Here is a 15,268-nt window from a genome sequence, read left to right as displayed (position 1 = left end):
CAAATAATAATCGTAATCCGTCATGCTTGCATTTCCTTTCTTGAAAACCGTACTTGGTGCTTTCCTCTCAAGATTGCTGTGTTGCACTGATAACGCGCATGCTGTTTGTGACCTGGTAGTAACCAAGTACTCAGCGTTCGAGAGAGAAAAGGCACACAGGATGGATGACGATTATTGTCTGGGGACAAGATACACCCCAAAGCGCGCTAACTTTAGTTCCTAGAGTGTGGGTGAACTAATGCTTGGCTGGTGTCTTTTGTCTTGATGTCTCGCTGAATGCTGTTGCAGGCACTTGGCATGGCAGAGGAAGAGCTGGACGTCCAGGCCGCACACACGGCTCGTGCTGAAGCGGCTGCTGAACTGGCCGAGTTCGACGAGTCCATCCCGTTGGACACTGACAGCCGGGACGAGGACAAGTCCCAAGCAGAGGAGGAGCTGGACAAGCTCATGGATCAGGCAAGTGTAGTGCAAATTCTTCCGCAGCGTTTACAGCAAAGCTGTCGAGGGAAGGCTCGCAACTGTTGTCGTGCGGCGAAGGGCGGCGTACTGCAGCGGGGTCAATATAAAATGTGTATACAACGCAACATGTGTCAGAGCCTCAAATTTGCTTTGAAAGGTAATGATAAGTGATCATAAAAAAATTTACCTTGAGTATATCTCATTAAAAAAAACAACTTATAGGTACATTCTTGTTTTTAACAATTAACTTGTAATTTTTTTTTTTAATGTCACATTATACCAGCTCCACGTTGGAGCCGTGTGAAACCTCGTAAGGCTCGTATAGAAATCTCGGCTAGAGGTTTCTACGGCTGCAGCGGTGAAACCTGGTGCCATGGTGCTGCAACACTGTTTGCGTGGGAGCCGTCACTAAGAATAGCCAGCCACGGCTGCTCTCAAGCACTGCAGCAGCGTTCAAGCTAGTTTGTGGGCCAGCAGACAGACCCCTAGCACTTCTGAAAGGCTGTGAGAACTCGATTATACAGCATCACTGTTTTTTTATGTCATTTCTCAGATTGGGGCACCTCTGTCAATGATTTTAAACAGTAGTGCTGGTCCAACTGCACCGTTTGCGCCATTTTTCTACAGTTCGACTCGCCTGCTCCTGGTTGCGGCCGCTCAAGTGCCACTTGTGGTAACTGTGCCAAAGTGTTATATTTTCATGTTTTAATGGCAATACAATGTTTTCACTAGGATTATGCAACTACAGTCAATGACTGATTTTCTGGAAGCCCGATTTTTCAGACATGCCCCATGATTGAGACACCTTCTCTGCACCACTACAGTACTTCATAGTCAATGTATAAGAAAGTCTGAAATTTCGGATGCAAAAGCAATTTGCCATCTGATTTTCTGAACTTTTTGCCATGACTGCAGGTCCGAAACTGCATTGATCGAAACCACTACTGCCACCATTTTGATTATCTTGCTGGCTCAAGCAGGCGTTCTCATATGCAGATCTGCTGGCAGCCATAGTCACCATCTCGGCAATGCTAGGTCTAGCAACTTTGACATTCGCTACCAAGTGTCTTGCTGTTCGCTGCGTCTGTTCGCCACTGTTAACAATGTGCCGACTCCGCCTTTGTAATCCTTGCCAATGGCTTCGAAGTTTGGAAAGCACAATGCATTGCATGCATAATGCCGGTTCCCAAAAGACAGCTTCGCCTCAATACAGCAATATTACGTGTTGAAGCATATGCTAAGTACTGCAGTGAAGCATACCAAGAGTGGGCAGAGGCAATTGGCATGGGTCACATTCCTTAATTATACACACATGCATGCGTCGTCTCCTGTCACACTATGAGCACTGATATGCGTATTAATTCTGCTGGCAGGCCTTCGGAGCTATTTCGGACGTGCCTGTGGTGACTCGAGCTCTTGGAGGCAGTAAAGGTAGCGCTTTCAAAGGTCGGTCGGGTGTTGGCTAGAAAAGTTACGGTTTTTCGCCGAAACATCTCATATCTATTCACAGAGGCCACATGACACACAGGAAGCCGACAAACCACCTCACTACGAAAGTGTGTGTACGAGATGGTATGAACGTTGTTCTCCACTGCCATAATTTTTTGTCTTGTGTGTGACGGCACAAATTGTTCCAGCTCATTTGTAATTTTATGTCTGTCTTGCACCCAAGTGCATATCTTTGTTCACTTGCCCACATTAGCCTTACAAAATTTTATTTAATTGCTTATAAAATTAAGTGTCTTGCCTACCCATGTAAATATTAGCAGTGGCTTAGCTCGGCTATGCCAGAATATACGTAGCGAAAGCTAAGGCATAGCATGGTTAGCCTTGGTTAATCTTGATTGCAAGTCCAGGTTAGTCTGGTTGTCTAGCCATGTTGCGGCGTTCAGCCAGTCGTTTGGCGTGCTGTTCGTCTCTTTTGCTGGGCGATTCGTTTCCTCTTCATCTCGTTCTGATGTCGATTCCAGGCCTCCTCCTGCTTATCAGAATTTTTGCCGTCCGTACTGCCGCCTCAGCTGTGGTTGCGGCGCACGCGAGCTCTCCTTTTCAATCCTCCGACATGCTATCAGGCATGCGACGCGGCTGGCGAAGTGAGCGGAGGCGAATGCAACGATGAGGAACGCGGTGTGACGTCATGTGCCTCCTCGGAGCACGGCCATGGCGAAATCGCAAGTTCCTGGCCAGTAAAGCTTTCGCTTAAATATGCTTGCAACATACCGTGCATTCTATACCATTCGTGAGAAGGCAAGCTTATTGGGTTACCGTTGGCTTTGTGATTTGCTTCACTGTTGAACAGCACTTACCGATTGCACAGTTATAACAAGCTTCGCCAAATGGCTACAGATTACTGCTGTACTACTTCAGTCGTTCCAAAAAGACCAATTTTTTCTGCTCTGAAACTGCTCCTAAACTGCTCCAGAACATTTTTCCTGCTCCAAAAATTGCTCCAAATCCAAAACCGGCTGGACCACCACTGTAAACAGTGATAACTGAGAAATACCGTATAGAATCATACAAGGGCTGCACCAGCCGAAAATTTCGAAAAAAGAATTTCAACTAAGAAGCAGTTACGTTTGCTACACTGATGCCGCACGCGCACATCGTCGAATTTCGTCACACTGCGTACTTCCACAAGCCGCTACTAAATGGCAAGATTTGCGCATTGACCTCTGTAAAAGCCAGATCGTGTTTATTTTAGCGAAGAAACATATGTGAGCAAATGAACTGAATTCAGTAAGGCTGGTTGCTTGGGCTTGTTGGTATGGCATCTTAGATTGTACCTGCAAGGCTTGCACAGAGAACAATGGAATCTGGAAAAAGATTTAATGCAGCTTTGTGCATTCGTTTTTTTTTTTCTTTCCCCATGTCTCTATCTGCATATGCCTTGCAGGTATGGTGCAAGATGATTCGTTTCCACTTGGTAGAAATGAGATGTCCATTCCTAAAAGTGTGTTTGTCCCATTTTCTTTTTTTGGCATCGCAGCTTACACCTGTGGAGAGGTATGCCATGCAGTTCCTTGAATCTCTTCAGGAACCACTGACTCTTGAACAGTTGAAGCAGGCAGAGGTGAGTGAAATTGAGTTACTTTTCGAGCGTTAGTATGAATAATGCTTGCATGGGGTATAGAATACGATGCTGATCGGGAATTTCAAGTTTATTTCACTGCTCATGAGATTTTAGGGGAAAAGAGGAAGCATTGATTTTAAGAGGCTTTGACTTGTGTTTCGGACAGTGAAGTGCATGGCCAAAACCGAGGCTTGCAGAAAAAAATCGGTTCTCTTTTTAGTGATGTAAGCACAAAGTTGATGGCACCACAGACACGTGTCTGGGCTCCCAAGCCACAGTAAACTTGTTTTCGTGAAAATAGTGTTGGAAGGACAGCAAGGCAGAATTCATAGTGCTTGGGACCTCCAAAAATTACTGTTATACAGGTCACGAAATGTAAGGGTCGTGCATTGCACAGCTTACAATAGAGCTGGTACAAAATTATTTGTTTTTTTCTTCGTTGTAGAGGGGTTCATTATAGATGAGCTTGACTTCATCATCACGTGGGTTTGTATGCCTCGGGAAGGCGAGTCATTTTTATTTTCATGCTGCGGCCTCTGGTTTTGCAGTCGTGTGAACACATTGCAAGTGCTTATCATTGGCGAGGGCTTGTGCTGGAACTATGGCGTTGTCTGGGAAAGCCAGGCTTCGTGCTGTCAAGGCTTGGAAATGGGTGCTGGGTTTTTTTGCTCCATGCACTCCTCTCTGTCTGCGCCAATGCTCATCAGCAAAAATAGCATGAGTGGTCCCATTGGCTGTGTGCTCATGTGTTGCCATTAAGAAACAAAATTGTTTTTTTGGCAATCGCTTTGTGTACAGTTGTGCTGGGTTGCTCTCGTAATGGTTTAAACATGGGCGTGCTCGTGTTCATGCAGTTACATGCTTGAATTTTCCCCGTCCTTCAATTGGGGGCATTTGTTTTTGGTGGTGTGGGTCATGTGCATGGGAAGGTTTTATGTGCAGAAGTACAAACTTGATCCCTTGTGACATGATGCATGCTTAAAGGATCCAATCTCCCTATTGCAGGAGGAGATCGAGGCTCAGAAGAAGGACTGGGAGCTGGGCCGCCTCAAGGCCATCAAAGAGGAGGAAGAGCGGCGTGCTGGCTACCGAGACGACGAGGAGGCTCCTGCCCTGGTGTACTCGCGCGAGGATGCCTACACGCAGGTGCCTAAGAGTGGTCGCGAGCGCAGATCATCACGTGGTGGTTGTGGGGGGACCAAGGGTGGGGCTGCTGTGCGCCAGGTGAATGGCACGGCGGCCGTGCCCAAGCGTACCAGTAAGCGGCGGGCGGCGGCCGTGGCGGCCGCTGCCGTCTCTTCTACTGCCGATAAAGTTGCACAGGAGGAAGTGTCGGCACCCCTGAAGAAAAAGCGAGCCGTGTCACCGGTGCAGAACCACAGACATCACCAGCCATTGTTGCCGCCGGACACGGCGCACCAACGTACCCGCCAGAAGTTGAGCGCAGGCTCCTGCAAAACATTGCATTCTACAGTGGAACAAGAGGAGGCACAGTCAGCCGTAGTGTATAAGCATCCTTCTGAGCATAAGAACCAGGTTGCCGCAAAGATCAAGGTTGCCGAAAAACTCCAGTTGCCGTATGTCAAACTGCATGCCACTGCTGATAAGACAAAGGTGACGGATAGGAGTGCAGTCACAGTGAAGCCCCCAACTGTTTCGGTGGCTGAAAAGGCAAAGGTTATAGATAAGAACATCAGGGTACTGCCACCTCCGTCAGCTGATAAGGCGCAGGTTACAGACAAGCACACCCTAGCTGTTAAGCTGGATCCTCTTCCAGCCACTGATAAGAGGAAGGTGTTGGACAAAAATGCGTCGGCCGTCAAGCTGCCACCTCATCCCACTACAGAGAAGGTTGTGCTTGGGGAGAAAGACTTGTCTGTGGAGTGCACGCTGCCAGTCATGAAAGTTGTGCCGGCGGGGGTTGCAGAGAAATCCAATGTCCCAGCAGAAGGGTCCCGACCTGCCGGGAAAACACTGATGCTAGAGAAGGCACTGCGAATGGGCAGCAAGGGCACGGCACCAACCACGAATGTTCCCCTCTCCGAACCTGTCGGTAATCATGTAGGCGATGCTCTCGACGCAGAGAAGTCTGCGGCCAACAGTCCTAGTAGGACCAAAATCCGCGCGCCGAATTCGACTGGGTCCTCGCCTGTGGCAGTGAAACCATTCTCGAACCCCAATCTGGTCATTAGAACGAGAAGGGCGCGAGCAGCTGAGACCGAGCCTGAAGCCATGCCCAAGGCTGTGAAAACGGAGTCGAAGCAGTCGCCAAAGCGGGCGATGCAGCCCATGCCCAGTCCCAAGCCACCTTTGATGGCAGAAGTCCCAGGGCCAGAAGCAGCGCTTGAGGGACAAACTGTGCTTGAGGAGGTTGTCACTGAGTCGGTGGCTGCACTCGAGGAGGAGCAGGAGATGGTTGAGGAAACAATTGAAGAAATAATCGTTGACGAGAGTGTTGAGGAGATGGCTGTAGAAGAGTGCCTCGAGGAGACGGCGGTGGAGGAGTGTGTCGAGGAGATGGCGGTGGAAGAACGTGTTGAGGAGATGGCAGTGGAAGAACGTGTTGAGGAGATGGCAGCAGAGGAGCATGCTGAGGATGTCGATGATGGGGCTGTAGAACAGGTGGTGCTAGGTGGAGCGGAGGGGGAACTGGCTCAGGGCGAGGAGTACAGTCTAGAGGAAGAGCAGGTGTACGAGTTTGTGCTGGACCCTGAGCTTTGCGAGGAGATAGGACCCGACCTCCTGGCAGAATTTGTGTCCAAGCTGACGCCCGAGCTGTTCTCACGGCTGAGCTTTGCAGGCGAGTCAGATGCTAATGGAGAGGAGGGTGTGGAGGCAAGCACTGTAGAAATCTGTGTCGAAGAGAAGGGGGAAGAGGTAACTGCCGCAATAGCCACAGAGGAAGAGGAAGGGCCGGGAGATGTTGTTGAAACTCCTGTTGAAGTTCAGGACATAGAACAGGAGAGCACTGCAGAGGTAACGGTGGAGGAGAATGCTGCTGAAATTCCCATTGAGGAAGAAAATGCAGAAGTTATTATAGAGGAGGAGGAGGAGGAGGAGGATGATGATGTTGCAATTATTGACCTTGACTTGGAGCCCTTGCCTGTCCCAGTGTTGGGCGAGGTAGTCATGGATAGCCTCGGTCCAGATTTAGTCCCACCGCCAGCTGAGACCACTGTAGTAATCGAGTCCACCGTTGACGAGGAAGTACCCCGACCCAAAACGAGGGGAGGTGGTGGCCGCTCTCGGCGGCGGCACCGGCAGTCCAGAAGCTCGAGGCGTAGCAGGGAGTGAACAACTTGTGCAAAAAAATACGGTGTTGTCTCTGAGATGGACTCCCTCATGGAGCATTTGTTGTTGATTATCCTTCCGTGTATCTAGGTGAAAAAAGAAGCGGGAGATGCTTTGGGGTTGGGGTAGGGCTGTTCAAAGAGGAAGGGATGGGGCATAGGCATCATGCAGTGACTCTGTAAAGTTCTTCATTAGCTCATTCTTTTATTGTTTGTTCCTTCTGTGAAAGGACCTGTACATAGCGCGGGTGTGTGTGCATGAGTGTTCCACGTGTGGAGGACAGTGTGATCAATCTCTGCGTCACGTGTGAGCAAGCTGTGGTGAAAGTGTGAAGGACTCTGTAATACTTAGGATCTTTTACAAAAATTTTGAGGAAGAGTGTGGCAGCAACAACAGAAGCCTTTGCAAAGGGGAGAGCAAGCTGGGTTTGCGGAGTCAATGTGGCTTGCACCTTGGGCGGCTTAGTAGGTGCGTGCACTGGGAAAAACCTTGAGCTTTAGGGGGGGTGGGGGGTAAGAAATACTTGAGGGGCGGCATCAATTTGTGTGCTCTCGCTTTTTCATCTCTGCTCCTGGCTCGTTCTCTCTTCAGCCTGTCATGCCACCTGCTTCTCTTTCATATTATTTTTTTAGTTCCAACACCCCAATCGTGCTTTTGCTAATTGTGTAATTCTACCATCCCCCCCGTGTCCCTCCAGTACCTGCCATCGTGACAAATGAATTGACGCGCACTTGGTGGCTGCGTGTATAGATTTGTTTTGCAGCCATCGCTGCGCGTCTTCGACGGAAGTGTGTTGTTGTTGTTTACCCTCGTGTGTGCGCGCCAACTGCTCTTGCTTGTTTCATACGTGCAGCCTTTTTTTTTTTGTGTCTCGTCAAATCGTTCAAAGTGCTGCCACATTTAAGCACAATTCGCCGCCCTCACTTGACTGGTTACTTTTTTTTTTTTTTTGCCTCCCTCTTTCGGTATTTATGAGCAAAGGGCACACAATGTCACCACCACCTTTTATGTTTTTCTCTTCGCTTGTTTCCCCCTCCCCCTTTTTCCTTTTGTGGCCGAGCTGAGATGTGTTGCTGTGAACGCAACATAGAAAAAACTCGGGAAGCGCAGAAGCATGTTGAATAAAAGTCAAGTGAAGCACTCTTTCTCTTCGCCTCCGGTGTGTCTCAATTCTTGGGAGAGAGAGAGAGAGGTGTTGAGCACCCTTCTCAGGTTTTGGTGTCGCACTGTGCCACTCTTGCTCCTAAATGCAGCGTTTCTTTTGGTAGAGTTGGCCACCAGGTTTTTTTATTTTTAGCCCCCCCTCCCTATCTTATAGTTATTTTCGATACCACTCGCTTCTGCTTTCCCACGCCCAAATCTTCGATTTTTTTTTTAACTATGCCCTGCAGCCTTTTATTTTCTCCTATTTCTGTTTACCATACACATTTGGCCTAGCATTATTCGCACAACATTCTGGTCTTGACATCCTTTTCATTCTTTTTTTTTTTTTTCTGGGCCAGCTCTGAATTTAGAGCAGAAACTTTTTTTGCTCTCTTTAATTGTTTGTCCTCCACCTGCTGCTTTTGCTGGACATAATTTTTTCTTTAGTGCAGGCAGGAATTGAAAATTTAGTTTTAAATTTCGTAGGTGTTGTTACTCCCTTCCTTTCCCCTTTTTTATTGTCTGGCACCAAAACTTGAAAAGATGGCCGGGCCACGGATTAGTCCACCTCTACCAAGAGATGAGATGCATTTGGGTGCGAAGAGCAAGACGTGCGTGCGCTTTTGCATCGGCCTTTCCTTATTCCCAGCTCAATAGGCGTCACTGCCTGCTGAGCACTCGTTGAAGGCCCTGTAAATATTGGCAGTGTGCATTGTTGGGTGCATATTTATTAGTATGGGGAACGAGCACAATATTGACGGACGAGGAAGGACATAGGTCAGCTACTGCTGTCCTTAGCATCTGTCCTGTGACCTCCATAAGCCTTATCAATATTATGCTTCCATCCTCTAAGTAAAATCTTGGGTTTTTCTTACCTAGTGGCATTGGCCTCGTGCTTGGAGAAAAGGAAAGGCCGCTGCATCACGAGAACGCTGGAAACTAGAAGTGCTGTTGTATTCTTTTTTTAACATAATTGGAACAAAAGTCGTTTCAGCTATATGACTCAAGTGACATTGCTAAGCTGAAAATACCTTGTACACCAACATAAAGCACAACCTTACTAATATTACAGATCTAGAAAGTGCTACAAGCAATTAAATTTGGGCGAGATTGTAAGAATTCATAAGGGGGAAGACCCCATGGACTCGAGAAGGAAGACCAAACAGGACGAGTGCTCATCCTGCCTGGTGTTCCTTCTTGTGTCCTTGTTTTCTTTTTGCTCTTTAAGTCAAGTAGAAAGTGCTGTTGCCGAGTGCAGCAACTTTGGGCAGTTAACCCTTTGAGGGTCGAATTATTTTGAAAAACCTTTTCCCAGGTGGTCAAATTACTTTATTGCGGATCTTGAATGTACAAGATATATAAAGTCGGGAAGAAATAGTAAAAAAAAATTAGGAACAGTATTTGGGTGCGAGCATCACTCAGAGCTGCAAAATGTTGAATAGTATTTCAGAGAGTGGTACTCCTTGAAACACTGGTCTCCGCGCAGCGCCTTCTCGCAGTCTGCACACCTAAAATGCGTGTATGTTCTTCTCATGGAGCGAAGAGTTGTGTTGGCGCACACATGACATCTCTGCGTGCGGCTGCCTTGGGCTGAGGTCTGAGGCACCCTTTCGCGTAAGCGCGTTGCCGCAGAGAGCGAGAATACCTCGTGAGCGGCGGTGATAAGCAAGCTAAGAGCAGCATCAATCAAGATAGAAATCAACTTCCACCACCCCTGCGATAGCGTGCCGACAAAAAGAAAAATCACATTTCGCGCGCCTCCGTTGCAATCGCACGGAGGAACCGAAACCGCGAAAGCGCGTTGTCGCTGAGAGTGAGAACACCTCGCGAGCAGCGGTTAGAAACATGCTAAGAGCAGCGCCAATCAAGTTAGAAATCAACTTCCACCACCTCTACAAGAGAGTGCCGACAAAGAGAAAAATTACGTTTCGCGCGCCTCCGTTGCGATCACGCGGCGAAACTGAAACCGCAAAAGGGGTTTAGCCGTAGTCTGCGTGACACGCTGAAGCTAGAAATCAGTTCTGTTTATCTCCCCAAGAAGGTAGCACAAATTTCAAACTCTTCTTGTAAGTCCTAAGAGGTGGCAGCACCTCCCAGTAAGCACGCATCGTGATTATGGCGCGAAATTTCAAACAGAGGGTCGAAACCGTACCCGTATGGCAAAGACCTTGCGGGACAGAAAACTGCCGCCGTACATGTACGGCTAAAACCTTCAAAGGGTTAACAAAATCATTTGCTTCAGCTAGGGATCAAGTATCGGTTAGTACCGGCCCCGTGCAACGGTTCAAACGAGAACTGTGTTGCTGCACATGAAAGTGCCGAAGACCAGAACTGCTGAGAGCAATTCAACCTCGGGGCAATCAAAATTCATAGTTTTTCATTGAATATACGATGGTCAGCCCCGAGGTGGAAATATTTTGTAGCCCAGAACTTCGCACTAATGTTGCTGCACAAGCAAGTGAAGTAGACCAGAACTGCGGTGGGTGCCTGAACTTCTGCTTGAAAAACTCATTGAAGATTTTAATGTCGGCGCTCAGATCAAAATATTTCATAGGCCAGAATTTTATCGGTGTTGCTGTACGAGAAAGTACTGTCGACCAGAACTGCCAGGAATGTTTCAACTCCAGGCAGTGAAATCCATAGTTTCATTCAGGATGCAATTGTTGGAGCTAGGCTGAAAATATTTTGTAGGCCAGAAATTCGCTAATATTGCTATCGCTGCAACAGCAATTGCAGCAGATCAGAGCTGCTGTGGGCACCTGAACTTCAGGTAAACAATGCAAATTGGTTTTGTCGTCAATTGGCCAAATGTTAGGGAATGTTAGTGTTTGACTTGGAAGTATTTTGTAGGTACACACCACAGAACAGAAGCACCAGAAAGCACGGGAGGCTAGAAGCATTTGTGGGCATTTCACCTTGGGGACTTGGAAAAAAAAATTTATCTTGGAAGTTTTATCTTGAAGTGGAAAAAAATTCATAGTTTTATCTTGGAGCAGATTGTCAATGTTAAGCCAGAAATGTTTCAGTAGCCATAATTTTATTGTTGCTGCACCAGTCAAAGTGCTATAGAACAAAATTGGTAATAGTGTGTCAACTTCTGGTAATGGAAGAAAAATTTTTCATTAAACTTGCGACTTGACTAAGGTTGAGGTGCGATGCACGGCTCGTGTTGAGGAGTTCGTGGTCAGTGGTAAACACCGGCTGCGTTTTGAATTTAGCGGGCCGCTGGCAGAGCCAGGGCACGACTGCGTTTGAAAGAAGAATCTCGGCCACAAGGGTTCGACGGGATTTTGGTGGTGCGGGCTGCTTTCCCAGAGCGATTCACCCCTGAAGAAAGCCGAATGTCAGGCCGGGGGAACGCCTGTGCCCATTTGGGATAACCAGTGGGTAACCGGCGGCCACGGGCGAGATTTTGGTAATTGGATGGAAGGAGTCAAAATGTCCTTGAAAAATTTTGCTTAGTCCTTATTGAATTAATAAATTGGTTGTATGATGATAAAATAATATTAAAAGTGAATTAAATACTTTTCCCTGGTGACCAGCTTTCTGGTGAATATTAGGGCTGCAACGGAGAAAACTAATGAGTGAAGAACAGGTGCATTTCGTCCACTTGTCCACAATAGTTTGCTGCATTCGAGCTATGCTTATTTATTTGACATTCTCCAAAAGCATCCGCATTCAGATCAATTTGTGCCATAGCCAATCCACTTTTAATTGCACGGCTACGAAGCGGATGCACAGAGAAGCGGCTAAGGCCCGATGTTCAGCACATTGCATATATGTAATTGCCACTGCAGCCTTGTTAGAGTAAAGGACTTTACAAGTGCGTATTAGCTTTTAGAGCTGTCTGAAGGGCCAACTGCAACAAAATTGGACTTGTAATTGTGTAGATATAAGGGAGCCCTTGCGCAACATTTCACGTTTATAATATGAGTGGAAGTGTCACGCAAATCTTGCAAAAACGGCCTTCTTTTTTTTTCTGTTGAAACCAAAAAAAATTAAAACGTCACCGTTTCTGCTTGACAGAAGCTACACAACCTGGAACGTGTGACTGAGATAAGCCCACATGTACGCTTGCTATTGATAGAATTTCAAAATGCACAATCTGAATTTATCTGTTATCCATTGGTCAAGCTGATGTTGGGCAAAGCCAGCTTGCACAACAGGCTTGGCCAGACTGTGGAGCACACGAGCGTGAGCACATACCCCAGCAGTTGTGCATAGCTGTGTCTACTCTTGTAGCGTAGATAACGCAGCTGCCACAGGGAGCTACGACGAGCCCACTAGCCGTTGAGACAACTGTGCGCTCCGATTGGTCTCTGTAGGCGATGTAGGTCCAAGTGTGTGGACAGCCCAGATGCCCAGTACCTGCGGCATCCTGCGACACGCTACAAAAATCTCGGAGGTGGTGATCTGGGACTTGCGTCATAGCGACAACCACCAGGTGCTCGCATGGTCTGCTGAGCTGCTGTTGAAAGGCTGCTAAAAAGAAAATATACGATTGCCAGCTCTGTAGCTTTGCCTAAATTGGTTCAATGGTATTTGTTACTAATTTATGGAAAAGTTAGCCGCAGTGAAGTTTTGTTGCAGTTGGCCTTTAAATGCCATTCCAGGGCATTCGTAAATTTTTTGAGGAGCTAAAGCACCTGCTTGACTTTGTCGTACACTGCAAGTGAAAGCAGTAAGACCGTTGGACATATACTAGCCGCTATTACTACTTCTTTTTTTCTTGGATACATATGTTGAGGATAGGTTCTGTTCAGAAACCTTGCTGGTGTGCTGTTCTTAATGCCATCAAATTCCACCATATAGTCAAAATCTCCATCTTGTTACTATCGATTGGCAGCTATGCCTCACTGCTGAACAACTGATAATGCCAAGATGGTGGAATTCGGCAACACTGGAATTTGACACTGTTCAGACTGCTGGCCGTTTAGTCTTCTTCTGTGCTTATCTGTAGTATGCAAATTAAATTCAAGGCTGTCTGCCTTTTGGTACTTCTCTGTGAGGTTCAGATTTCAAGATAATGTCTGTTTACATAGGTTTAGGTTAACATTGAAGAATACCAAGTGGTAACAAACCCTGGAGCCCTTTGTTATGCCATTTCTCATAGCCGCAATATAGCTTTGAGAGTTCAAACTCTGTTTATTTTGTGCAACAACAGCTGCTTGTGGCATGGTACAACGCTGGAATCCATAGCTGCTCACAACTTTACAGAATGCAGAACCTGGAGGAAAAAATAAGATTGTGGGCATTGTTGTTTTTAATTTATGAATATTGGTTGATCAACGTAGAGATTTCATGAGACCAGCATTCCGGGCAAGTTGGTAATCACTTACTCAAATGATGTTGCGCAACAAAAAACGACACGGATGTAAGAGAGGACGACATGCCAAGCTCAAATTGTGCTTGGTGTGTCGTCCTCTCTTACGTGCATGTCGTTTTTTTGTTGCGCAATATCATTTGAGGAGATTTTATATTTTGATGACATAAAGAGCAGTCCTTTTTTTTCCCTTTCTTTTTGTAGTAATATAGAGGAACAATTATCGTGCGTGAAAAATATGCGTGAATTCAGCAAAAATGAAATACATAAGTGACAGTTTCTTGCGAATATATTTCTAAAAAAAAAATATCTTAAAGGGTTGAAATTCACAGGTGCATTCTGCACATCACTGTTGTGCTTAATTCAGTGTACCTAGTAACTTCAGGCTGCATACTTGTCATGATGTCTATGACCTTATTCATATGGAGCAATCCAAATGCATAAATTGGGAGTGTATTCTTGAAACTGTGCGAGTACCATCATGTATGGTTTAGTTTTGAATCATTCTATTCAAACGTCAAACGTTGCCTTCAATACTTCCTCCGTGCTGAGTATTGCATGTACTCAGAACAAGTCTCTGTTGTGAAGCTGCATTCATGTTTGAAAACGGGTGATGTATGGGCAATGTCAATCTATACTCGTGGGTTCCTGGCATTATTCTGGTAGGACGAGACTTGTATTGAAGTTGCTTGTTTCCATCTTCAGCTTTAGCTGTAGAGGCAATGAATGGATCAGAAGGAACCAATTAGCAAGATGTTTTTGGAAGCTAGTTCATTGAAAGAAGGTTCGAAAGAACACCATGGGAAATAGCTAAGAGGACGTGGTCGCCGATGTTATTAACGGCAGTTGTTGCAACCATGTGTTTGTGAGAAAAATGTCTTGCACCAACAGAATCCCCACGCATCCGCAGTTTCATAGAATGCATTCGAGAATGAATTTCCAGAGCTGAAACTCTGAAAAGTTGAATTAAAGAAAATAAGCTATATTGAGGCTGTAATGTGGCTAGAAGGGCATTAAGATGAAGGTACTCCTGTTGTCCTGATTGCAGGTATATGAATTTATGCGCAGCTTCCTAAACTTTAGACAAAGTATAGGGTGAGCCTAGTGTTCGTTAGTGTTTAGTGCACTGTGTAGTCTACATGGCAGTGATGCCCTCCTTGGAACACCGTTAGCTTTTCCACTCTATTAGCTTTGCCATTTTGTTGAGCACTTTTAATAGTAGTATTATGGTATTTCATTTAGTAGTATAGCGCATAGTAATTACAGCTGCGTGTATGGCCTTCCAATTTGTAAAATGATCGTCGACCAGTATGCTCTCAATTTGGTTATTGCTTATCAGTGGCGGTGAGGACAGTTTCAGAACTGCAAAAATCAGGGATGAGTCAAAATAATTTCTGTGAAGCTATTCACTTTACAAAATGAATGGGAATGCGTTACACTTTGCGCAGTACATTCGTATGACCAGCACTTTGCGCTTTATTGGGGTTGCTCTAAATGAGCCAAGCCATTGTGGGATAGGGAGGTAAAATAAACATTGCTGCCTTTTTTCTAAATTGGCTCAGTTCAGATTAAAAAAATGTTTGCCTCTGGGAATCTTGCTCATTTTCATGTAGGCGGCTTCACTTGCTGCCTAAGTTGAAGGAAGAGACTTCTTAATGTTGTTCCAATATCCAAGGCACGCTATAAATGATTGTAGATGCCTGCATAGTTAAGAGGAGGCGCTTATTTAATGAATTGAGAATGTTGAAGTACCCTTGAAGAAGCCTCACAGCTTGAGTAGCAACAGAAGGAGATGCACAATTCTTTCGCACTTCAAATTGCTCGTGACGTGCGAGGATTCCTGCGTGAGCCATGCCGACAATGTCGGAGGTTGTACTCTGCTAACCGCTACTGTTGGCTTTGAGTCTAAAGAGAACAAATGTTGCAACCAGATTGGTGTGAAGAATTACAATGAGTGCAGTTCTCTCATGTTAGTGGAGTGT

The 15,268-nt window shown here is 46.2% G+C and overlaps 1 protein-coding gene across 6 annotated transcripts in view; it reads left to right on the top strand.

The window, feature by feature from the left end:
* dom (domino helicase) overlaps nucleotides 1-15,268 on the top strand; it is a 148,386-nt gene that overhangs the window by 86,109 nt on the left and 47,009 nt on the right. For all 6 annotated transcript variants that reach the window (XM_075685056.1, XM_075685054.1, XM_075685052.1 and 3 more), the window contains 3 exons: nucleotides 289-456; nucleotides 3,446-3,529; nucleotides 4,535-4,675. In XM_075685056.1, the coding sequence (XP_075541171.1) occupies nucleotides 289-456; nucleotides 3,446-3,529; nucleotides 4,535-4,675 (393 nt within the window). The remainder of the gene's footprint in view (nucleotides 1-288; nucleotides 457-3,445; nucleotides 3,530-4,534; nucleotides 4,676-15,268) is intronic.

The sequence above is a fragment of the Dermacentor variabilis genome, chromosome 3 (assembly GCF_050947875.1).
Source record: "Dermacentor variabilis isolate Ectoservices chromosome 3, ASM5094787v1, whole genome shotgun sequence".
Taxonomy (NCBI): domain Eukaryota; kingdom Metazoa; phylum Arthropoda; class Arachnida; order Ixodida; family Ixodidae; genus Dermacentor; species Dermacentor variabilis.
Note: the sequence above shows the minus strand (reverse complement) of the source record. Positions and strands in the feature narration are given on the sequence as shown.